The 25690-nt window shown below is 39.2% G+C and overlaps 1 protein-coding gene across 1 annotated transcript in view; it reads right to left on the bottom strand.

Annotated features, from left to right (window-relative positions):
• The window catches only part of LOC309866585 (uncharacterized protein), a gene marked incomplete at both ends in the record, with an annotated part of 381526 nt that extends 360091 nt beyond the window's left edge, over positions 1 to 21435 (bottom strand). The window contains 3 exons of the mRNA XM_082734420.1: positions 11523 to 11657; positions 14588 to 14767; positions 21400 to 21435. Of these exons, the coding sequence (XP_082590546.1) occupies positions 11523 to 11657; positions 14588 to 14767; positions 21400 to 21435 (351 nt within the window). The remainder of the gene's footprint in view (positions 1 to 11522; positions 11658 to 14587; positions 14768 to 21399) is intronic.
• Between the last annotated feature and the right edge of the window lie 4255 nt (positions 21436 to 25690).

Below are 25690 nucleotides of genomic sequence, written 5' to 3'. Positions count from 1 at the left end.
CTTCATTTGGAATTTTATTGAATTTTTTTATTCTGTCTGAGCACATTATGGTTATCAAGTTCTTGTTGCCACACTATACATATAATTCATATCCACACAGATGAGAAATTGGGTTAACCACAGTTCATTTTTTTTTCTTCAAGAGTGAAGTCCTTTAAACATTGGAACAAGAAATCCATATTTTAGTTTATTATTCAGCATGGCTTCTAGTTGTTTCCATTCTGAATTCTACATTACAAGTAAATCAATTCTAATTTTCTCAAAACCAAAATTACTCAGGAAAAATTTCAGTGGTAGAAAACATTGATCCAGCATGAAAACTGAAATCATTTAAAATTCATTACCTGATCTGTTCCTTCACTCATTCAATATTAGGAATAAAATAACTCTTTATGCCCTCCAAAATTCTATGCCAGTGAGACTGAGTGGTTTCATCGTTCTTTTTACACCGAAGACTCCTTTTTTCAAGCATAGTTATATGCAAGACAGGAATGGCTTTTCAAAAAACACAATTATGTTAAATAATTATTTAATAACTATAATTCAAACTCTCTCAACTTTTGATCAATATTATTGATTTGGTGAAACCACAATGGATTTTTTTATGTTAACTGGAGCAGTCTAAATTTTTCAGCATAGCTTAAGCTTTTTTTATAATCAGTCTTGGGCCCACCTGTTATAATTAGATTGGGGGGCTCTAAAATATGTTAAATTTAGCATAATGTTTAGTTCTAAATTTCTCTTACTTCTAATAACCTACAGATATATTATCTAATGTATATATTCATGTATATATTAGGTATCTCTTTGGTTTTTTTTAAGATTTTATTTATTTATTTGTCAGAGATAGAAAGCACAAGTAGGGGACAGAGAGACAGAGTGCACAAGCAGGAGAGTGGCACACAGAGGCAGAAGCAGGCTCTCCACTGAGCAAGAAGCCCAATATGGGACTCTGATCCCAGGACTCTGTGATCATGACCTGAGCAGGATGGCAGACCTTTAACCAACCAAGCCACCTAGGCATTGCTATTAGATATCTCTTTGACATATATAAGAGTACTTCTTATCATCGTATTTTATTGAGGGAGAAAGTAAAAGACTAATGATTTGTAAAAATTAGTGTGAAATATCTTACACCAAAATTAGTTTCAGCTCTTACAGTAACCTGAAGTTCCAAAGCATTAACATTTTCAATTGCTGTAGAGATCAAGTTTAGAGACTGTGCCTTCAATGCATTCAAAAACACACATTGATGCTGCTGACCAATATAGTGAAAGGAGAAAATGCAGGTGTTGCAACAAGTTAAGATGATGAGTCCAGATTGGGAAATATTGAGTGTGGGACCAATAGAGAGACATTCAGGTGAGTTACCCTATATATGGACTCCTAGACACCAGTTAATCATGAAGGCACCTGGGACACAAAAGCAAATCCCAGTAGGGAACCAAGAGGGGAGTAGATAGCAGTATCTGCCAGGCTCCAGTTAGGGCACAGAAACCATACTAGTTATTTGTAATAGAGAGAGTTCAATATAGATAATCATTAGCTACATACTGAATAGCTAAAAAGGCAAAGAGAGAACTCTCTTTGTTACAGAGGTAACAAGGGCACGAAGCCACTATCCCCCTAGAGGGAAGGGAGTGGGATTACTACAGTTTAGAAGCTCTGTGGAGCCTGAGGGCGCCTGGGACACAAGATCCCTGAAGAGGGCCGTTGTTTGCCAGGTGCTTGCGTCTCTGAGGAGGGAGGACAAGATTAATCCTGCCGGTGTTAGAGAAACTGCAGACTGCCTTCAACTGCCACTGCCAGGATAGAACAAGGCCAGGGTGACCCCGATAAAATTCAAAAGTGCTCATACTGGGACGCCTGGGTGTCTCAGTTGGTTAAGCGGCTGCCTTCGGCTCAGGTCATGATCCCAGCGTCCTGGGATCGAGTCCCACATCGGGCTCCTTGCTCAGCAGGGAGCCTGCTTCTCCCTCTGCCTCTAGCCTACCACTCTGTCTGCCTGTGCTCTGTCTGCCTGTATCTCTCTCTAACAAATAAATAAAAATCTTTAAAAAAAAAAAAAAAGTGCTCATACATCCTGTGGGATGACAAGTCACCTGTCGGCAGAGCCCGGCATGCAGACTGCAGACCAAACAGAAATGTGGTTTTTAGACTCTGAGCCTCAGCACAACAGAACAGGGTACAGAAGGATGAGAGATTTGGAGCTGAGAGAGACAAGAGCTTAAAAACTGACACATAATGGTTTATTGCCATTGGAAGGAAGAGATTCAAAAACGTCTTGAGAGAGGAAATTGAATTGCATCATGGATGCATTTATTTAACATCACAATGTGTCAAGCATGCCCTTAAACACTTTAAATCCATTAGCTCCTTTAAGTTAATCCTCACAATGACCATTTGAAGTAGATATTATTATTCCCAGTTTACATATTATTTTTAAAAAACTGAGGTTCAGGGAGGCTAAGTAAATGGACCAAAGCTATCTAGTTAAACAATTCTACATGTCTAAACATTTCTTTTCCTTTATAACTTGAAGTAGTGGTTCTCAAACTATGGTCTGTGGAAACATTGAGCTCCAGGAGTTACCTGGGGTGCCACAGTAGTTCTGATAACCAGCCGAGGCTGGGCTCCCATCCCTGCTTCAAAGTGCAACCGCCCTACTTCTATCCATTTCATAAACGAAGGGGATTCAGACGAAATGTAGGAAGCTATGTAAGATTTCTCTTGGGAATAAGGAGTTTGGTGCTGAAAAAGCTTGAAAACCTCTTCCTCAAAAGCAGGCGAGGTGTTTTGTTTTGTTTTGTTGTTTTGTTTTGTTTACCCTGCAGAGTCGCTCCTGAACAATTCTAATTTTTCTCCTATTCTAGTTTGACTCTCAGATGAAGGGCAGGAATTGTTTTTCTAATATCCTACTGGTACCATCTAATGAATCCTTTCCTAAATTGACACCTCCTGTGAAGAAAAGATGTTTTTAATTTATCCCAGAGTTTGACAGGCCCTCTGCATTCTGTCTCTTCCCTCAAGACCAAATCCCGGAAGAAGCTTCCTCTCCCAGCCAGCTCCAAAGTCACCTGCTCACTACCTCTTCCATTTGCATGTGACTTCGCCATATTATAATTCAACCTTCCATGAAGTCTCTGGGGCTCCTCCAAGTCTAAAGTCATAATACATATGTAACAATTTTAAAATAAAGCTGCACAAAGCTGTCTACAGAAACCCAGATCCATCTGCTTCCTTCCAGCAAGCCAGGAATGTCAGATTGCAGCACAAAGGGAAGCAGTATAAGGTAATGTATCTTCATTTCACAGAACTTTGCATTAAGTCAAATCCAGGCATTAAATGAGGGGTTACTAAGGAGTAGTCGTCCTTGACCTAGCATTGGTAAATCTTTTCCATTTATAAAAATGAATTTTATTTCAACTGAATCTAGTATTTCAGTCATTATGTGAAAGCTATATATGATTATCCTTTGGGAATGAGGTAGGATATACAGATTGTAAAATTTAGGTCATACTTGTAATTAGTTACTAATAGGCACATAAAGAAAATCTTTGTGCATCTTAGCTTTGTCAAAGAACTTCCGCAAGTAATCAAAGAGCCATAATATGACATTGGGTAAGGATGCAAATTAATTTTAAGCCATGTGGAGCCATTAAGAATGAAAATGAACATGCCATGGAGAATTAAGGGCAATTAAAAACACTTATGGCTTCTTAATATGTACAAAGCAAACTATAACATTTTATCATCATAAAGCAACTAGTCTTCATAATATTCAAATGCTCACATAAGAATTAGAGAGAATACCTTAAATCAAAAGAAAACTATTTCTTAGAGTTACCATGTGTGGCTTTATCATTTCCAAAATACTTTTCCTGATCACTCACATGAACTAAAGAACGAGTCTTTACCCAGGAGAGGTATCTGGACCCAGGGATATTTGGTGTTGAGCCCCACATCACACAAAAAGGTAAAGAGAAAGAATGGCATATAGGTCTTCGGACTTCTACTACATTATACATAACATCTAGCACAACAAACCAACCTAGTAACATGCTTGCCTTTGCACACTAGTGTAAACATATGTTCATGGCTGCACACAGGCTCTCCTTATAGCCTACATATAAAAGAACCATAAAAAAATTTAAAATTATTCCAGAATATGGCATTATGAAACTATAAACTATAGCTAAACTTAATTTTGTTACATATGCCTTTTTCACATTCTGTCCGATATTATTTTATTTACATACACCTCAATTTCATTATTAGACCACAAACTTCTGGGGAGAAAGGACCATACTTTATATTAAGTATAGTTTTTGTCCTCAGAGAATTTAATAAAATGTCTTCCACATATGTTTTCAGTAGGTGGAATGAATTATAATTCAAGGATAACTATACCACAACTCTTTTAAGACTAAAACAAATTTAACTGTTTTTACATAGAAGTCAACTAAGGCAAGATATTTTATGAATTTAAGAAGGCAAGCTAATCTAAAAAGTCAGATCTAAACTGTAAAATCAAACATAACAATGAGTGTTTTTGCAAGTTAGAAGCCTCTTCATAGGTTTCTGTTTACCCATTACCTCTGTTTTAGGTAGCTTTCAGTGTGATTAATCCTACAGTCAGAATCCTAGATCAATGCACATCAGCATACTTGACATTTGCACTGAGCCACAGCTAGATTCATAATAAAAATGCATTGTGTGAATGAATGAAGGATGCCATCACCGAGTAGCCGAGTGACACCAGAAAGATGCTGATCCATGTGGCTCAGGCTCCAGGCATTGATTTCTACACCAAGTAAGATTATCAATTGTTCTCCAGCTCCTTCAAGTCTCCCCACTCATCTGAAAAGCAGACAGGTCACATGCTAAATCACTTACATCCCTATCAGCCTACAGAAAGAGCTAACTTGCTGCCACTGAGACTGCAGTAAATTGAGGTCTTACTTTCATAGCCAAGTTCCAGTTCAGAACCCAGGAACTTCACTCACCTGAACGCCATTGTAGAGAAGAATTACTCCCTGGTGCTAGACACATCATTGATTCTTCTTCTTTCATTTTCCCACTGTGAGATCAGTGAGCATCTGGAATTTCCACAGCCAGCCCAAAAATGAATGAATGAGCATTCTACCCAGGAAAGTATAAGTTGTATATAACATATATCATCTCTGGACTTTCATAATATAGAATGTTTTTCATATTACATTCTCCAATCCCATTTAAATCCTAGAGTTAACAACTTTTCACTAACTTAAAATTTCATTTAAAGATGAAAAAAGAGGAGCTTGGCGTTTCTGAACATACAGATATAAAAGCCATCTCTATTTTTAGATTCCCTATTGGAAGTTTATTTAAAAAAAAAAAAACACTTTGACTTTTCATTAAACCTGGGCCTTGCCTTTTTTTAACCTAATATGCAAGAATCACTGTAGCCTATGTGTCCTACATAAAGCCATATTCAGTATTTCTCACAAGCTCTCCTGATAAAAAGTTTGGCTGTGTGTATTTAAGTAATAAAGGAGCAAAGGGGTTAAGGAACTAACATAATATCGGTAAATGAATCCTTCTCCAAAGCAAATTTGAACAAATGCCACTTCACTACACATATTACCTCCTTATCAAAATTATGTCAAGGACAGTTTGAAAAACCATCCAAAATCTTCTCCCCGAGCTCAGCTCAAGCCATCTGAACTGCAGCGTATCTTTCCCCATCTTCCGTGCTGTACTCAAGGTGCTCACTTTGTCTCATGCCACATAGATGTTCTGGAAGAACCACTCTTTTCTGATATTTTCTACAAAGCACAGCACATTAAAATGAAACTAAACACAAGGGAGAATGCAAATGGTTTTTAAGTTTGGGAGAGAATCACACATAATATAATCTGGAGCTCTTCTGAACATGTACAGACCTATCTTCATGGTTAGATTTGTCTCTGTTACACTTAATAAATTAGTTACTATTCACAAAAATAGAATCCTACACTATCCCACAAAGACTTGTTTCTCCACAAGGAAGCTTTGAAATAGAGGAAAGGAAGTATGACTGTTAGCTGCTATGACAGATGGCAGAATGACATTCCAACCAGGCATAGCTGTGATTAATACACATGCAAACATCCATTCAATAGAAAAATCTCTACAGCACCAAATAGAAATTCTGACCAAATCATGGGTTGTTATGACAAGCCCTCATTATTTTTATAACCCCAGAAACTGTTAGCCAGTTGAAATCTAATGGTTCAGCCATACCTGCTGGAGGTAAAATAAGGATAGATGCCCCTCCACATTGATACAACCGTGAGCATGTTCTCTGAAAATGGCTTCTCTGAGCCCAGACAGTTCTATTTCTGTTACACAATTGTGCGAATCATGGTTGGTTGGACAAAGGATGGATGTTCAGTCCAACTAGCATGATCACATTTCTTTTTGTGTGTGTGTGTGTGAGTTAGATAATAACTTTTATTCATAAAAAAAACACTTTCCCAACAATTACTGCATCAAAATAAACTTGTAAGTCAATGGAAAGAATTATTATTCAAACTACATAGATGTGGAAACTGAGTCTCTGCACAGCTGGGATCTTCAGCAATAATCAACTTAGTGAAAATGCAGCCCCAGTTCGTCCCCTCCACCATGTTGCTAATGGATAGAAGTAATCGCTGTGATCCACACATTGAGGAGCAAAGACACGAATGCTGAGCTTTTGCACCCAGCGGTGGTCTGTGCCCTTCTGGCCATCTAATGAAATCTGCTCCTTTTGTCTCTTTATATATTACCTATAAATCCCTCCTGTACTCTGATTGTACATGATCACATTTCTTCAACTGAAAATTTGGAACTGGAATCAAGTAGCCAGTCAGCAACATGCCAACCTGAGTTCTGTGGGGCAACTTGGAAAGTGAGTCAGTGATGGGACTGGCTGGAGAAGAGGGGAGATGGGGAAGAGACTTGGTGGTTTTCTAGTCCTTCTCGCTCATTTTCAGAGTCCCTGCCGCATTCCTTCTCAGGATATGTTCCTTCCCCCTACTATAAATTCCTCTGTGTTCTTTAATTCCCCATAAGTTAGAATGTTATCTGAAACCCAAAAGCTTAAGTAGTCATACACCCATACATTAAATTATTGTATTTCTAAATTTTGTATTTTCTAAATATTGTATTAAATCTTGTATTTCTATTTATGCTTGCATAGGCCTATAGCTCATCTTCTCATCCAAAGTATAAGCTCCCTGAGAATGAAGATTATTTTTTTTTAACTTGAGTATAGTTGACACACAATGTTACATTAGTTTCAGGTGTACAATTTAGTGATTTGATAAGTTAATGCATTCCACTATGCTCATCACAAGTACAGCTACCATCTGTCCCACTACACTATTACAATATCATTAACTGCATGCAGTCCTTATGCTCTGCTTTTTACTTCTGTGAGTTGCTCATTCCATAACAGGAGGCTTATATCCCCCTCTCCCCTTCACCTGTTTTTCCCAATCCTCCATCTCCCATTCTCCCCCGTCCCCATCAACCACAAGTTTGTTCTCTATATTTATAGTTCCGATTCTGGGTTTTTTTTTTATTTTTTTAAAAATTCCATTTATGTTTGGAATCATATAGTACCTGTGCCAAGACTATCCTTGGTACTCTTTACATGCACATACCACATACAAACATATAATACATGATTATGCAAGTATACATTTAACATATTTCTTGAATATAGCAATATACTGAATATAATGAGCCAACTTTAAGTGTGGGTCAATAATTACAGTTCTATGTTGACATCTTTTTTCCGTTTTTATTCAAAAATGTTATTGCTTATAATTATGATCCATTGTATGACCCACACACAATACATATGTTGTTTTTGGAATATTTCCTCAGTATTTGCAGACATCAGGAATTAACCCCCGGCTCTGTTTTGTAACTTTTAGCTGACAGATTGTGTTGTGTGCTGTTCCTTATATGACTACTGCAACTAGACCATGTTAAAATGCAAACAAAGAAAACTGAAGTGCTCCTCTTGGGAGAAGAGATACACAGCATTGAGGGTCATTAAGACCCTCTTCCCTTCGGAGCGCCTTGGTGGCTCAGTGGGTTAAAGCCTTTGCCTTCAGCTCAGATCATGATCCCAGGGTCCTGGGATCGAGCCCCACATCAGGCTCTCAACTCAGCAAGGAGTCTGCTTCCCTTCCTCTCTCTCTCTCTCTCTCTCTCTCTCTCTGCCTCTACCTAGTTGTGATCTCTGTCTGTCAAATAAATAAATAAAATCTTTAAAAAAAAAAAAAAAAAAAAAACCTCTTCCTTTGGAAAATAAGTTCACGTAACCCAAATAGAAGTTCAACTAAGTGACTCCACTGCTAAAGAGCACATGGTAGGGGGCGCCTGGGTGGCTCAGTGGATTAAGCCGCTGCCTTCGGCTCAGGTCATGATCTCAGGGTCCTGGGATCGGGTCCCGCATCGAGCTCTCTGCTTGGCAGGGAGCTTGCTTCCCTCTCTCTCTCTCTCTGGCTGCCTCTCTGTCTACTTGTGATTTCTCTCTGTCAAATAAATAAATCTTTAAAAAAAAAAAAAAAAAGAGCACATGGTAGGAAAGAAAAGAGCTAGCTTTAGGGATCTTCCAGCGTTCTTTCTTAAAGTACCTTTCCAGACTCTACCCACCACCTCTTCTCCTGAAGTTGCCTATTTGGGGTGGACCCCTCCAGTTCTAGTTGTATTATCTAGCCCCCAAGTGACCAGGAGCAGATCTTTGCTTATTCATGTGAGGGTCCTCATAGTCATACCTTTCTATTCCCAATAACAAGAGTCAATGTTCTCATTAGATCAGGCAGCAATCTCCTAGCAGTACTCTTTGGTTTATCTCATTTCTTTTCGATTTGTCTCCCATAATACTACCAGTTCTAAAGTCCTGTGTATGTGGATCACTCCTTCACTCAAAAATCAGTCTTTGGCTCTCAGAGGGCAAAACTGAACCCATTCACCCATTTCACCGAATTTCCTACTATGTGCATTCATTCTTTCAATAATGTATATCATCCATCTGTAAGGGCAGGCATTTGCTAAGCACGAGGAACACAGCGAGGAATACAGACAAGTTAACAGTATGCAGGACTGTTGTGATGAGCAGGGTTTTTTTTTTTAAAGATTTGACTTATTTATTTGACAGACAGAATTCACAAGTAGGCAGAGAAGCAGGCAGAGAGAGGGGGAAGAAGGCTCCCTATTGAGCAGAGAGCCTGATGTGGGGCTTGATCCCAGGACCCTGAGATCAGGACCCAAGCCAAAGGCAGAGGCTTAACCCACTAAGCCACCCAGGTGCCCCTGATGAGCAGTGTAATAGAGAGACACACATGGTGTTAAGAAAGCAGACAGAAGACCTACCAAATCCAGTCTGGATGGATTTATCAGAAAACATGTCCTGGAAGAAATGATACCAAAAAATGAAATCTAAAGGGCAAGAAGTTATTAGGATGGCACTGATGAGCAAGAAAGTAGCCTTGCGAGGTATGCCTGGGTGGCTCAGTCAGTTAAGCATGGACTCTTGATTTTGGCTCACATGTATCAGGGTCATGAGATCCATCCGTGAGTTGGGCTTTACACTCAGTGTGGAGTCTGCCAGAGATTCTCTCTCTCCCTCTGCCTCTGGCCCTCCCCCTGCTCTTGCTTTCTGTTTCTCTAAGATAAACAAATAAATATTTTTTCAAAAGAAAGCATAAAGAAAGAAAAAGAGAAAGGAAGAAAGGAGGAAAGGAAAAGAGAGAGAGAGAGGGGAAGGGAGGAAGGAAGGAAGGAACAAAGGAAGGAAGAAAGAAAGAAAGAAAGAGAAGGAAGAAAGAAGCCTTGGGAGAGCAAGGGGTCGGAGAAATGGAGCAAAGGGTCGGAGAAATGGAGCAAGGGGTCGGAGAAAGAGGAGTAGTCTAGGGAAGAAGACATATGTGCCTGGGGCCAATCAGCAGATGGGGCAGTGGAGAGGAAGAAACGTGAAAAGATAACTAGAATCAATAGGACGTGGTAACAAATTAGATGTGGGAGGGAAGGGAGGGGGGCAGAAACCAAAATGACTACCAGACATCTAGCATGAGGAAAGTGCGCACAGTAATGTCTTAGAACACAGTGGATAAAAGTATTTCATAAGGTGTGGGGTGCAAGCGTGGCTGGCTCAGTCAGTTAAGTGTACAACTCTCGATTTCGACTCAGGTCATAATCTCAGGGTCATGAGATCAGCCCCTTGTCGGGCTCCATGCTCAGTGTCAGGGGCAGGGGGACGTATGCTTGAGAATCTCTCTCCATCTCTCTCTGTCTCTGCCTCTTATGCTCTCTAAGTAAATAAATAAATAGTATTTTATAAAGTTCTGAAGTCTAATGAGAATTTTTGGTCATTATGGCATCTTGGGTACAGATAAGAACATTTTAAAAGTTGAGCTCTTGAGAAGGATGAATTAATGTACTTAACAGAAGGATGTGCACCAAATAGCTAACATTTCCTAAATTAGGACGGTGGTCTTTTTTACTTATCTATATATTCTAAATGTTTTGATATGAACACACATTACTTTTTGACGTGAAAAATATAGGTGTATTTTAAACAAAGTATTACTTAAAAACCATATATATGCAAATACGTGTGTGTGTGTGTACATATGTTATATTAAGGCTTATACGCGATAGGAGGATGAGGCAAGTTGTACCAAAATACGACAATTTTTACATTGTTCTGGGACCAATATGATCCCTATTTCTTGTTTAAAAAAAAATAAAAGAATTGCACTTTTGTAAAAATACAAATGAAGTAGCACCATCTGGCATTCAGATTGAATTCATCTGGTGAAGTGTAGCAAAGTAATATTTCAAGGCTCACAACATCTACTCCTATGTTCCCTATGGTGTTAACTTCAAGCTCCATACTGAAGAAAGCAGTAAGCAAGGCTGATGTTCAGGACCTAGCATAACTCATCAATAGTGCTGAGAAATTAAGGCAAAAATCTCTCTCATAAAGATCATGAACGTAATTATTTGAATTTATTCTCTTCCACCCCCAGGCCTTCTGGCTCATAGAAGTCAAGTTGTTTTACCATTAGAGGCATGACTGTGCTCTTTTTATTTGTTATTTGCTGCCTTCATCTCACAGGGCTTGAGGTCACTACAGACCTTTAGCTCCCCATTAAAAATGAGGAAAACAGGGCACCTGGGTGGCTCCGTCGGGTGAGTGTCTGCCTTCGCCTCAGGTCATGATCCCAGGGTCCTGGCATCGAGCTCCACATCAGGCTCCCAGCTCAATGGGAGGTCTTCTTCTCCTTCTCCCTCCCACCCCCCTTCTCTCAAGTAAACAAATAAATAAAATCTTTAAAACAAAAAATGAGGGAAAGGGCATATTCTCACTTCAAAATATTCAGCACTTTGAAAAATTAAGTAATGTTATTTCTATCAGATAATGGCTCTGAGGAAGAGCTAGTGACGATCAGCTGACTACTCAGTTTGGCCTCCATGGCAAATGCAGACTACCTACTCACCAAACAGGTTTCGTGTCCTGCTGGATGCACAACTCTACTGGGTGCAGCCACATGGCTTGTTGGATGAGGACGGTGGCAGTGGAGATGGAGAAAAGCGATGGATTTGAGGTTAGAATCACCGGGACCAGTCACAGACTGCATGTGGAAGATGCGGAGAGAAGGGGGTATCAAAAATGACTTTCAGATATCTAGCCTGAGGAGCTGCATGGACAAGAGGGTCCTGTAATGACATATAGAAAAGTACTAGACTGATAAGGGAATCATGAAGTGTAAGGAGAATTTCAGTATGACATTGTGACATGGGTGACAACAGCGGAACATGAGCAAAAATTGTTTACCACTTATCATCCTGGTCTGTAAAAACCACCCACTACCCCCATACATTGTCTTTCTCCACCCACTGACTAAATGCAGACAACTCCCGGCCCCCGTATCTGGCGGAGACATAAAAAAAAAAAAAAAAAAAAAAAGGAAGATGGGTCTTTGAATAACCACGGAAGCTACATCAGTTTCTCATGGCCGCTCTGACAAATTACCACATATGAAGCAGCTCAAAACAACACAAATGTATCCTCCCACATGTCTGGAGTCAGTAGTCCCAAACGGTTCAGCAAGGCTGCATCCCCTCTGGAGGCTCTGTTTCCTTGTCCTTTGTAGCTTCTAGAGGCTGCCTGCATGGCTCTTGGACCCATCTGCCATCTTCAAAACCAGCAGCAGAGTATTTCAGTCTCTCGCTTGGTTCCTCTACCTCTGTAACGCCATGGCTTCTGTTAATCATGCTTCCCTTCTTCCGTTTTAATAACCCTCGTGATTACATTGGGCCCATCCAGATAACCCAGGATAATCTTCCCATCTCAAAATCTTTAACATAATAACATCTTCAAAACCCCTTTTCGATGTAAGGCAACACACTCACAGGCTCTGGGGATTGTGACACGGGCATTTTGGGGGGTGTGGGTGGTGAAATTATTCTGCTTACAACAGGAAGTACTTTGTACTTCACGTGAGTGAGAGAAAAACAGGTACTGCATTAATCCATTAACTTCAGGGGTTTATCTCTTACTAGCTGGTATTGCTTTAACTAATAGCATTTATAAATCCAACAGGAAACATCTGTTCCCTAGCAGAACTGTAATTAGGATAGCAACTACACCTTACTCCCTTTTGTTACTAAAAAACTGCCCTACACGTACCATGTTATAAATGTTTATAATGGTGGTAAGGACATCACCTTAATGATAGCTAGAAATACACTAGGAGTAGATCAGATTTTATTTTAGCAAATAATTTCTGTCTTTACCTATGTTAAAACTTTAATCAGAACTTTTAACACCTGAAGGAAAATTAGCTATTTTACGTCTTCACTTTCTTTGCCTGAATGATTTCTAGTCAAGGTGCTGCCAAGAAATAAAATGGTACAAAAAGAAACAAGGACATACAAAGATACAAGATAACGTATGGACAAGGTTCAAATAGTCACACACTTAAAGGGGTTTTTTCCCTCCCTTTCATGAAATATAGAACTGTGGAATTATTGCTTTGAAGTCAAGTCAACCCCAATGTCCACGGACTTTACTTTGTATAAACTTTGTACTGCCATCATAATTGGGTTATCAACAAATGTTGTTTTTATGAGAAGAAAACTAAAGGATGAGGTAGGTCATGTTCCCGCTAGACATTCATCACCAGCAAATTCCTTATTACTCTAATGACTATTCACTGGGAAAAAATTTTAATGCGCTTTCATGTTTTCCAATTTAAAAAAAGAATCAGAGTTTAATGCAAATGCATTTTTAACATTTTTCTGTGCTTTAGGGAAGCTGCTTTTAGGAGGGAAATGTAATGAATGTTTTTAATCATACTAAAATGGTTTGCCCAGAGTGTGTGGTTTAATTCAACTTCTCAATGACAACAAAATAGAAGAGACTAAGCACATTTATCAGCCAGGGTTTCTCCTTCTCAACATGGTTATCATTTGCTTAAATATATTTGGAAGATAAAATTTATTTCAGAAAACAAGAACAAAGAAGCCTACCTGGTTAATTTTCACCATCTTTTTTTCCCCACATAGATCTATACGGATCATTGCCACTCTTCTGAGAACACCCAACCTCATGACTCCGAGTCAGGTGTGTTTTGGGAAACCTCAAAACACACCTCACCTATCCCACAGATGCATTCCTTTCCCCTTTCCCTAGTTTGTTCTTATGTGCCCTTCAGGTTTTCAATAAATTCTTAATGTCATCGATGAAAATGTCACTGCTGAGAAGATTTAAGTCCCATTGTTCCACTCAGGCCTTTAACTGCAAAGTAAACAACCTGCTTTCAATAAGCTTGTCCTCAGATTTAAACTGAACAGAAATCAAAGAATAATTTTTGTGCCATTTCTCGTTTCCTTGATTTGAATCATGCTCTTGGAGATGCCATCTAAATAACTCCTTAAAGATGTTCCAATGGCTCATCGTGTCCACATCTCCTCACTGCTTTCAAAAGTGCCACGGCCAAACCTCCATGGTATTAAATAATGCCTTTCTCGTCTCAGTCCGGAAGACAGGGGTTATCATGGGGAAGCATATTTGAAGACTACAATAAGGAAAAGTGATAGACACTTTCCCACACAATGAAGAATTGATCTGTAAATGCTGACTGGTTCTTGAGAAGGAAAGAATGGATACAGAACATAAATTATCTGAGAGAAGGATTTTCCCCCGACTTACATCTACTGCCACCGCAAGATATCTGTACAACAGACATCCATAACCTTAAAGAAGTTCCTAGAAAATGAAATATCTGATCGTTATCACATGTTCTGTCATTAAAGATGCTTCAGAATATATGTGAGCAGTTATAAAATACCATAATTCCAAGTTTTCCTTTTTTAAAAAACTCACCAACTGGATTTTGGAAAATGCAATGGAAGGCTGATGCAATCCACTGGGTAATTTGTGCACAATCCACCTGCCACCATTCCAGTAATTTTAAGTAGTCCACCTGCCTACCCACTTATTCTGGTTCTCTGTAGCATCCATTTTCTGGCCCATTTCGTGAAAAAGAAAAGGTATTACCCAAATGTTCTGGACAGCAGGTTGAAGCGATGGTGAATGTAGGCAGCGAATCCCAATAAGTACGCCATCCAGTTCTGCCTGGCTTATACCTCTTTGGGCCCCCCCTGAGCAACATTCCCTCTGTTGTCTCCAGGACTCTGTTGTCTTTGCACTCTGGGATAATGTGACCAGGAAGCTCCTCTAGCTGGCAAAAATTTAAACATAACAATTATAAAGTAGCTCCATAACTCATCAAGAATAAAAAAATACTCTTTAGGGTATTAGGGAGGGCACGGATGCATGGAGCACTGGTTGTGGTGCAAAAACAATGAATACTGTTACACTGGAAAGAAATTAAAAATTTTTAAAAAATACTCTTTAGGTCACCTTTTTTGTCTTTGTGTCTGTTAACTACCCCACTCAAGATCTACCTCACAAGGATATAGGACAGTAGACTTTATTCTAAGGAGTTCAGAATTCTTCACTAAAAGGTATGATTAAGGACTAAAAATATTGCTATCCAAACTAATTAGGAGGAGTTATGGTCTAATTTAGTTCTATGATGTGAAGCTGTTCTGAGTTGGTTTTAGTGGAAACACAAATTCTATTATATTCTAAATTCAATTGCACAATTCCACAGCAAAGAATTGGGTAATCCATACAGCTCTTCAATTTTCTTGCTAAGATTCAAAGTTTTGCTTATTTCAGGTTATGAAATATGAATTATTTCAGTGAATCAACCTCTAATTTCAAGGAGATTTAAGGAACAACTCTTTAATTAGTCTTTATCATGCTTGCTTAAACCTTGCCAGCTATCTCTCTCCAGAAAGTAAATTAAAGTGAGAGGGGAAAGAATCTGAATGACCTGTCATAACACAGCTGGCTACTTGACAGATAAGTCTTCATAAGACCCATCATTCTGAAGAATGACATAATTTTAGTTCCAAGTGCTAAGCGTGCTCAGAAAAAGTTAGAAGGCAGTGCAATGAGAAGTCAGGGTAATAATTTGTGTGTGTGTATGAATGGACTATCTAGGTAAATATTTACATCTGATAAGTAATGCATGTTCATTATTTGTCATTCATTTTTAATAGTTTTCCAGCCTTGGAAATATTTCTTTTCCCAAACAGGTATTCCATTTCTCCATAAGTGTGTTACCAACACAAACATATTAACTTTTGCCACTATTATGTAATTTTTAGTTATTATTCTAAGTGTCCAGCCACAATTCACAAAACAAGCACCTAAAAACCAGGCTTTATGAGTACCAGAGTGTCATTTTTAAAAAGCCATTTTTATTTTCTCTAAGCCATCAGAAAACATTAGAGGCAGAAAAAACACAAAATAAATAGACTGACAAGCACTTCTCTTTTGTGACTCATAGAAAAAGTGACTACTATTATGTGCTCCCAGACTCTGTGCAAAGTACTTTACATGGATTATCTGATTTTTAATCCTCATAAACACTCCCTAAAGATGCTCTATATCATTTCCATTTGACCAGCAAGGAAACAGAAACTCAAAGAGGTGAAACAGCTTGCCCACATCCAATGGCTAGTTGGAAACTGGCTTACAGCTCAAGTTTCAATCTCTCAGCACAAGGTGCTCAGTTACCATATGTTGCCTCCATGCATAGATCCAGGCCCACCTGCAAACTGGAATGTGATGTCCACTCACATGCTGAGGCAGAGATGGTTAGCTGTCTCCAGTTGGTGCCATCCTTCCATCCCTAATGTTGACGCTGGTAAATGTCCACTCAGGGACTATATTTCTAATGCCCTTTGTATCTAGATAAGGTTATAATACTCATCAACAGAATATGGACAGAACTGATGTTTGTCACTTTCAGATCCAGCCCATAAAAACCTGCCAGGAGATTCTTTGTACTCACATGCCATCCCATCTTTCATTTCATATCAGCCTGTGTTGTCAGATAAAATGGAGGACACCCAGTTAATCTTGCATGTCAGAAACATGACAAATATCTCAGTGTAAGCATGCCCCATGCAATATTTGGAACATACTTATATCAGGGTCATTGACATTTGGGTTGCTAGATTTAGCAAATAAAATGCATCCAAAACGTAAGTGTCCCAAACATTGCATGGGACATACTTATACTAAGAAGTTATTTGTCGTTTACCTGGAATTCAAATTTAACTTGTGTCCTTTGGTTCAAAAACTGGCCCCCTATGCAGAGAGGTCAAGGAGACACCAAAAAAGGATGCAGGACACTCCAGATGGGTAGATAGTAGTAGGTTTTAATAAGGGAACTTAATTTATAGGCTTGTCTTGGGCAGTGGCACGACGAGCAGATCTCTGAAACTATGGGGCCAGAATCTTAAAAGTTCTTACAAGTTCATATAAAGACTGGGTTCCATCACATATATCATCCAGAAAATCTTATCACATTGCTCTCTCAAGACAGCATCCTCGAAAAAGGTTCCCACTGTGTGAAGAGTGGGCAGAGTATACATTTCTAGGACAACCCATGTCCTCTCAATGACGTCCTCCAACAAGTCTTCCAACTTGCTAAAGCTGGCGGTCCAAATACCAACACCTCTAGAGAGCTTAGAAGCAGCCTCATGCTGAAGACAGCACAGCCACGGGCAACATGACCATGGCCAAGAGTGTCTCCTCCTTTCAGCTTTACATGAATGAGAAATAAAGTCCTATTGGGTTCAGCCACTAAGATTTCTGACTAATAAAATACAAACAATACTGACATGACTAACTCAAATATAAGTTCCAAGAATTTATCCTTCTGGCCTTATACAGAGGTAACCCAGAAAGTGGAAATCACTCAGGTTTGGAGTCACACCAGCATGCCCTGGCTTCACATTTTGGCTGTGTCACCTTTAGCTTTGTGTTTTTAATTTTAAGCCTCAGTTCCTTTTTTTTTTTTTTTTTAAGATGTTTTACTTATTCATTTGAGAGAGAGAGAGAGAGAGAGAGCACAAGCAGGCGGAGAGGCAGAGGGAGAGAGAGCAGCAGATTCTCCATTGTGCAGGAAGCCTGATGCAGGACTCGATCCCAGGTCCCTGGGATCATGACCTGGGCCGAAGGCAGACGCTTAACTGTCTAAGCCACCCAGGCATCCCGAGCCTCAGTTTCTTTATCTGTAAAACGGTAAAGCCAAGGCTTTCATGGAGAAACTATCATAAAAATTAGATTAAATGATATATCAAAAAAAACTAGAATATTTGGCACAAAATAGATCTATTACTGAATTTTATTATTTTAAAAAATAAGCTAACTTTGCACTCAATACTTACTGACATGCAAAATTCTATGCCTTTTTAACTAAAGTTCATTTTGTTGTTTATAATTAATTATTAAATCCCTAAGACTCGGTTTCATAATTAGCTACTTTTTATCTCACTGTCTTTGAACTCAATAATTGGCTTTGCTGATTTTTAAGCTGAGATCAGCCTTTCCCTGAGTTTTCTAATTGGACTGGCACTACTAAATGGACAAGCTTTTGTGCATGGTTCTCAACACAAAACCCAAAAGTCACTCTGGACAAAATCTGAAATCTGCCTTTTCTCCTTTTTTGCTGAGCACATCTCAAATTGATCAGCTCACCAGGTAGAATTCAAAAGTCACTTTCATTTGAAATTGGATAACCATCAAATCACCCTATTACTATTAAAAGCCAGGATGCTCACCATCACAAATCCCAAGACTAAGGCAGACTCCCCATAGATTCAGAACCTGGTTCTCCCTACGGCACAAAATTTTGGCCCACTTTGTGACATACACAGCTTGCTGTCTAATAGGAAATGCGAAGCCTAGCTTGAAATCACTTTTTTTTAAATGGTTTTTGCTGAAACATTTTTAATCAAAGTTTTTTCATCAAAATGAAGCTATGTTTTCAGATGTAAATTGGCTTCCTTAACTCTCTTCTCAAAGAAAACCTAAAAATGAAAGTGAATCCCTGATGCCCCTGAAAGGGTATTCAGGGGCTTATAGAAAGCAGTAAAGGCACGTTTCAATTTTGACTTTTTAAAAAATTAATAAAGAAAGTAATTAACATTTCCCCCTCTCAAACAGCATTTTGAGGTACTTCCAAGTGTGAATTCTAGTAAGTGAAGATCTGAAGAGCACACCTGTATCCAGTGTCCCACACAGCCGAACACAGCTGGCTCCCAGAGTGCTTATGGCCTCTACTTTTATTTCTATTAGTCCACTGCTTCATGTACAACCATAGTGGACTATTGGTCAAATTCAGAAAGTTTAAGAAACATCGACATTGACACCCAATTAAAGGAGGAGCATAAAAGTGATAATGATTCTCAAATTTCCCACCTCAAAGTCCTTTCCAGAATTCAAAACTGCATTCCTCTGATAAAAGTTCTTATACAGAACCTCAGGATGTCTCCAATACTATAAAAGTAAAGTTATGAAGATGAAATAGTGACAATTGCATTAAATTTGCCTTTCTAATTCACTGGGGAGAAAAGATCATCCACGCGTGTAAGGCATTACAGAGAAGGGCTTACAAAATGGAAGGCAGAAATGTTTGTCTCTCATCGCATGGAAACAAAACACAAAAAAGATACAAAATAAAGCATTCATTTTTACTTAAAGCACAAAATGCAAGAACTCCAAACATCAGATTTTTAAACACACACACACATACACACACATACTTTCTTCTATTTCAGATGCCTCCAAACCCTGTGATACGGCATTATGCTACAGCTTGGTCCTGGGTGGGTTGTTCTATTTTTCTATTCTTACAACCCTTCCAAAGGTTTGAGAACTTTCAAAAAACTTTCAAAAAATTTAAACTTTCAAAAAAATAATCTATGTTTAAACATCTTTTTTATCCTAAAATCAAACACAAAATAATGTCATTTTTAATTTATTTGTTGAACCATACTCTATCAGTTTAAAGTAAATAGTATAGGGGCATTTGGGTGGATCAGTCAGTTAAGCATCCCCCTCAGTTTCAGCTTAGGTCATAATCTCAGGGTCATGAGATCATGGAGTCAGCTTCAAATTCTCTCCCTCCAGGGTGCCTGGGTGGCTCAGTCAGCTAAGTGTCTGCCTTTGGTTCAGGTCATGATCCTGGGATCCTGGGATCAAGCCCTGAGTCGTGTTCCCTGCTCAGTGGAGAGTCTGCTTCTGTTTCCCTCTGCCCGTCACCCTGCTTGTGTGCTCTCTCTGTCTCATTCTATCTCTCTTGTTCTCAAATAAATAAAATCTTTAAAAAAGAAAAAAAAAAGATTCTCTCTCCTCTCCCTCTGCCCTGCCCCTGCTCAAATAAATAAATAAATTGTGTATATTTCTTGTTAAATACATCTTAATACTTTCAGATCATTACACTTAAATGTATGACATTTAGAGGGCATGAAAGATACTGCAATCTTAGGCTGTGCCTTTTATCATCACAACTTATAAAAGCAATGTAAGGAGACAAATAGTAGCTACACTTGTGGTGAACAAAGAATAATGTATAAACTTGTTAAATCATTAAGCTGTACACTGGAAACTAATGTAACTCTATATGTCAACTATATCCAAATTTTTAAAAGTAAAAAAAAAGATAATGCAAACTTTAATATTCTTATCTAAAATATGTGTTTTTAACCTCACAATATTACTTTATCATATAATTTTCAAAAATGATGGAATGAAATAATGAGATTACCTCTTATTGTAAAAGGAGTTAGAGTATCAAAAAAGGTTTGCAAATGCCCAAGCTCTATTGTGTTCATTACTGATCAACTACAGGTTGGAGAAAATGCAGTTTTCAGTGTCTCAACGCCAAGACAGAGACACTTGTATTGCTTGAAGCAGAGTACACAAGGATGGATTTGGAGTCAAGAGACACACAGCTTCAAAACTGGTATAATTGGAAGCCATAATGTGGAGTTTCCCAATGGACACAACTGTTCAGTTTCCTCCAATGAATGAGTTAGGAAGGCAGATGGTTATATTGGTCCAGAGTTGCAACTTTGATAGACAGATGCGATAGAAAACAGAGGGCAAGGGAGTTGAAAATTCTGGTAAGAAAGCAATTAAAATTCTTCACTGGGTAGCATAAGTTCTAGATAGATTGAAAAAAAATAAAGTAGAAAGAAGCCAGCCAGGGCATAACTGGAAAGACCAGAGCAGAAATATTAGGAATGAGGTGTTTGTGGAGGGAAGAAATTTTGTGGTTGTGTTTGCAAAATGGAACGCTGGTTGTTAAATAGTTTTCTGAGGGTAGGGAAAGATTGATAAGAGATCTTGTGATAAGATCCTGAAGGTTTGTGGAGGTAAAGGTCATTATATAAAGAATGGCAGGAAAACTCTAAGGGGGCTTGAGGGATTTTCCAGATGCATATTGCAAAATACCCAAATTGACAGGAGTCAGTGGAAGAGAGAAATACTGTAATCCAGATGCCAGGGTTCTAAATGAATTCTGGGGATTCACGAGAATACATTGTTAGAAAGATGGATTTTTTTTTCTTTTTAATTTAAATGGCAAGGCCTCAGGGCCAAGTTCTTCCCCTCACTAGCTAATCTTGGACAACTTATTTACTTCCTAGGCCTCCTTTTCCTTATCTGTAAATTACAGTTAACAAAGTTTCATAGGATTTTGTGAGGATTACACCAGCCTAGTTAAAGAAACTTAAGAGTCTTAGAGAAACTTGTGTTCCCCTATGTCCTTTCATTTCCAGCTGCACACCCGAGTTCATTTCTTTCTTGTAATACCTTGATAAATGCACCCAGTAGTTATCAACACACACTACTAACATTTTCCTTTCCAACCTCTGCCCATGGAGTAACACTCTCATTAGACACAGGTATGCCTTCCACGTTAGTGCAGGCACCTAACTTACCAAGGGTTTGGCTGTATGTGTTAGGTGGATCTTCATTTTCCAGCCTCTGGTCTCAGCATTCTCACTGCCCACTGATCAACCTTAAACCAATGTCACATATTTTAGTTGTTTTCATGGCAGCACTCCACTTCCAGGTACGAAATTCTATTATGGCCAAGATATTTAATACCATGGCTAGCATTAAAGGCCGTGAACAGAGTTGAATGTGTTAGAAGACAGGGCAGCCCTGGAAAGATGAACCAGGATGGAGGAAAGGAAGAGCAAACCTGAAGAAAAAGCAGAGGTGCCCCAGTGAGCTTATGACTCAGGGCAGGTGCCCAGATATCCAGAATGGAATTCACTAAACTTGAGCTCCTGTTGGAATCTGGGGACAAATGAACTCCTTGGATGATGAAACTGGGTGAGACTCTAGGTTTTGCTCGGTTTGATGCCTAAGGTAGCTCATTCATCAGAATTCTGGTTCCATTATCTCTCTGAATCCTTCAATTTGAACTTTTATTTTTAATGTCACAACTTTTTTTTTTAATTTTTTTAATTTATTTTCAGCGTAACAGTATTCATTGTTTTTGCACCACACCCAGTGCTCCATACAATCCGTTCCCTCTCCAATATCCACCACCTGGTTCCCCCAACCTCCCACCCCCCGCCCCTTCAAAACCCTCAAATTGTTTTTCAGAGTCCATAGTCTCTCGTGGTTCACTTCCCCTTCCAATTTCCCTCAACTCCCTTCTCCTCTCTAACTCCTATTCAAAGTGTTATAGCACTTCAGAGCCATATCCAAATTTTGACACTTAAGGCCTTTTGACTAATGTACATGATTCACCAAAAAAAAGAAGGTGAAACTGACTTCTATCAGGTAAAATTTGGGACTGAGTTTTATCAGAAATTTCTGCTTGAGAGGAAAGTGAAAATCTGTTGCAGAATTACATTTTTTGGCAAAGTTTCCTAGTTCTACCATAATACATAAAAATTGATTCCTTAAATTTTCAAAAATAAGTGTAATTATTGTCATCACTCTCAAATACCCACTATCACACCACCACCTCCACTTGCTATTTTCAAGGCCATCATCATGATCATTCTCTTTCTCCCCATCCTTCTCGTCACTAAATAGTTTTGAGTGTCTCCTTTCTGAGGACATTGTGCTAGGTTCTGGGCTTGCCTAAGCATATACGCACAGTCTGAGGCTGTACACTTTCTTTAATCTCCCTAGGATGTGCTGGTAATGAGTAGTGTTGGTAAAAGGTCTTTTTTTTTTTTCCCCCAAAGTCTTGTGTGCTCAAGAAGTATTGAGGGATTCCTGGGCGGCTCAGTTGCTAAGCATCTGCCTTTGGCTCAGGTCATGATCCCAGGAACATGGGACAGAGTCCCATATCAGGCTCCCAGCGCAGTGGGGAGCCTGCTTCTCCCTCTGCCGGCTCCTTCCTCTGCTCGCATAAGCACATGCTCTCTCTCACACACACACAAATACAATCTTTTTTTTTTTTTTAAACTCCCCCAGAGACAAACCATGAGAGACTGTGGAATCTGAGAAACAAACTGAGAGACTGTGGAGGGGAGGGGGTGAGGGATTGGGTGAGCCTGGTGGTGGGTATTAAGGAGGGCACGTATCGCATGGAGCACTGGGTGAGGTGCATAAACAATGAATTTTGGAACCCGTACACACACACAAAAAGATTAAATTAAATTTAAAATAATAAAATTAAATAAATTAAATAGCTAAATTCATTAGGGATTTGGGGAGGAAAATATGTCACATTGAGACAATTAAGTTTGTGGTTTCTAAAAATAAAATGAAGTAAGGATTAAAAAAAAAATTCCCCCATCCTACCCAAGAGCCCACCTGGTGGGTTCTATTAGACCATTGCTTTAGGTTCAGCAGTCACAGTGTCATTATTTTTTTTTAAGATCTTAGTTATTTATTTGACAGAGAGATCACAAACAGGCAGAGAAACAGGCAAGCCGGGGGTAGGCTTCCCGCTGAGCAGAGAGCCCGATGCGGGGCTCAATTCCAGGACCCTGGGATCATGACCTGAGCAGAAGACAGAGGCTTTAACCCACTGAGCCACCCAGGCGCCCCCACAGTGTCATTATTGAATAGAGCTCTCCCAATGCCCCCAAAGCTGTTGGAAGGAAGGAAGAAGGGAGGGAGGGAGAAAGAAAAGGAGAAGGAGAGAAAGAGGGAGAATCTAATATACCTATGTCTAGAGAAAAAAGAGATTATGTTCAAATGAGAAAATTGATCAGTTCACAAAGTATGACTTAAATAGGCTCATAATCTACCAGATCCACAAATTCCTCAGAACTCTTGAATATATTACCTCCTCCTCAGATTAAGAAGATGCACACACACACACACACACACACACACACACACACATAGCTTGTGTGGCTCTCCTCAAAGGATATTTAAAGCCATTTATATTAATAGTGCCAACAGAATCCTAATCTGCCTCCTTGTAATATCTGTCCATTTGTCTAGCTACCACCCAAGGAGATAGGGTAAGTCTCATCCCTCAACTGTTTTATGTCTGTTAATGTGACTCCCATAAATCTGTTCTCCCAGCTGAACACCCCAGGATCCTTCACTCTTCCTTGACGGATAGGACTTCAGTTCCCATGACTGCTTTTCTCGGAAGGATCCCATTTTGTCCACATCTAAGACGGCACTCTGGGTCACAGAGCACTCTTGCAGAGTGGAACCACATATTGTACTGCCAAATTGTGCCCAAGGATGGCACTCTTCTTTGTTTCTTTTTGACATTTTCAACTAAAGACTCAGATTTGCATCTGCTATCAAGACAGTCACCCCTCCTGCACCAATTTCTGTGCCTGGTGAGTCTGCCAGTGACTACTTCTGAGCACTCTTCAGCTCCCTCGTGTTGTTCAAAGATGTGCTGCCATGTATTCAGAGGGATGGGGTTAGATCCTAGAGTTCATAGTTGTGCTCTGCAAATAAAGTATTACTATGGATGTTAAAATTTTTACAAAGGATATGCTCTCCAGCTGCTCTTCTCTCCCTGAATTCATTAGCATTTCTGAAGATGTTTAATCTCAGGGAACTGATTCCATAGCATATTCAGGATTAATCCTTATAGCACCGTTACACTTCATTTCTTAAGTCAAAATTTTATTATTTGGGGCTGTTACAAGATTTAGAAAATAACACAGATATATAGTATGATTTTTTGTATAACGATGGTAAGAATAAAAAAAAAAAATCTTGGTCTATAACTAAATTAAGAGGGGACAGTATATAAACCAGCAAGATGAATGTATCACCACATCATTTTAACTATGTAAGTAATAACACAGCCGGTGTTTGTTTACTGATTTTTAGATGCCAAAGACAGTTCTACGTACATTTATATCTATCATCGCATTTAATCCTCAGAAAAACCCTATGAGGTGGGTACTGTGATTCTCTGTGTTTTTCCCGTAAGGAAATGGAAGCCCAGAGAACTTCAAAATATGCTTGTGTTACACAACTAGCGAGTGACAGAATCAAGATCTGAAACCAAGCTATATCGAACCCATACCGCTTTCTGGCTCCCATTACTCCCAGTCAAAGGTACTCTGCCTGAAAAAAATCCAGATGCAACACAAGCATGTGGAATGTGTACAATCGGGCTTCAGTGACCACTGGTTCAACCTAAGAATAATATGGCACTCTCTATCAAAAGCCTTACAATTTACCCCGCAGAAATTGAACAAGTGTTGAAATATCTATGTTCAGGGGCACCTGGGTGGCTTGTTGATTGAGCATCCAATTCTTGATTTCGGCTCAGGCCATGATCTCATTGGTGTAAGATAGAGTCCCTATCTCCAAACCCCCCACCAACAACCCTTAGAGCCCCAAGCTCAGTGTGGAGTCTCCTTGAGATTCTTTCCCTCTGCCCCCCCCCACTCTCTCTCTCTCAAATAAATAAATCTTTAAAAAAAATAAATTATATGTTCATCAAGGTGAACTGAGGCAAAGTAAATGATAGCAAAAAAAAAAAAAGAAAGAAAATGACCTATTATTCAACATAGGATTTGGTAAATAAATGACGGTACATTATACAGTGAGGTTATTGCCCAGTCAAGAATTAGGATTTAGGGGGCATCTGGGTGGCTTAGTGAGTTAAGTGTTGGACTCCATTTCAGCTCAGGTCATGACCCTGGGTCATGAGATCAGAGTCTGCTTGAGATTCCCCCCTGCCTCTCCCTCCCCTTCTGCTCATCCCCCCTGCTCACATTGGCATGCTCTCTCTAAAATAAATAAATAAATAAATAATTTTTTTTAAGAATT

This window comes from Mustela nivalis (genome assembly GCF_964662115.1).
Source record: "Mustela nivalis genome assembly, chromosome: 6".
In the NCBI taxonomy this organism is placed as follows: domain Eukaryota; kingdom Metazoa; phylum Chordata; class Mammalia; order Carnivora; family Mustelidae; genus Mustela; species Mustela nivalis.
The sequence above is the reverse complement of the archived record's forward strand: the minus strand, read 5'-3'. Positions and strand labels throughout refer to the sequence as shown.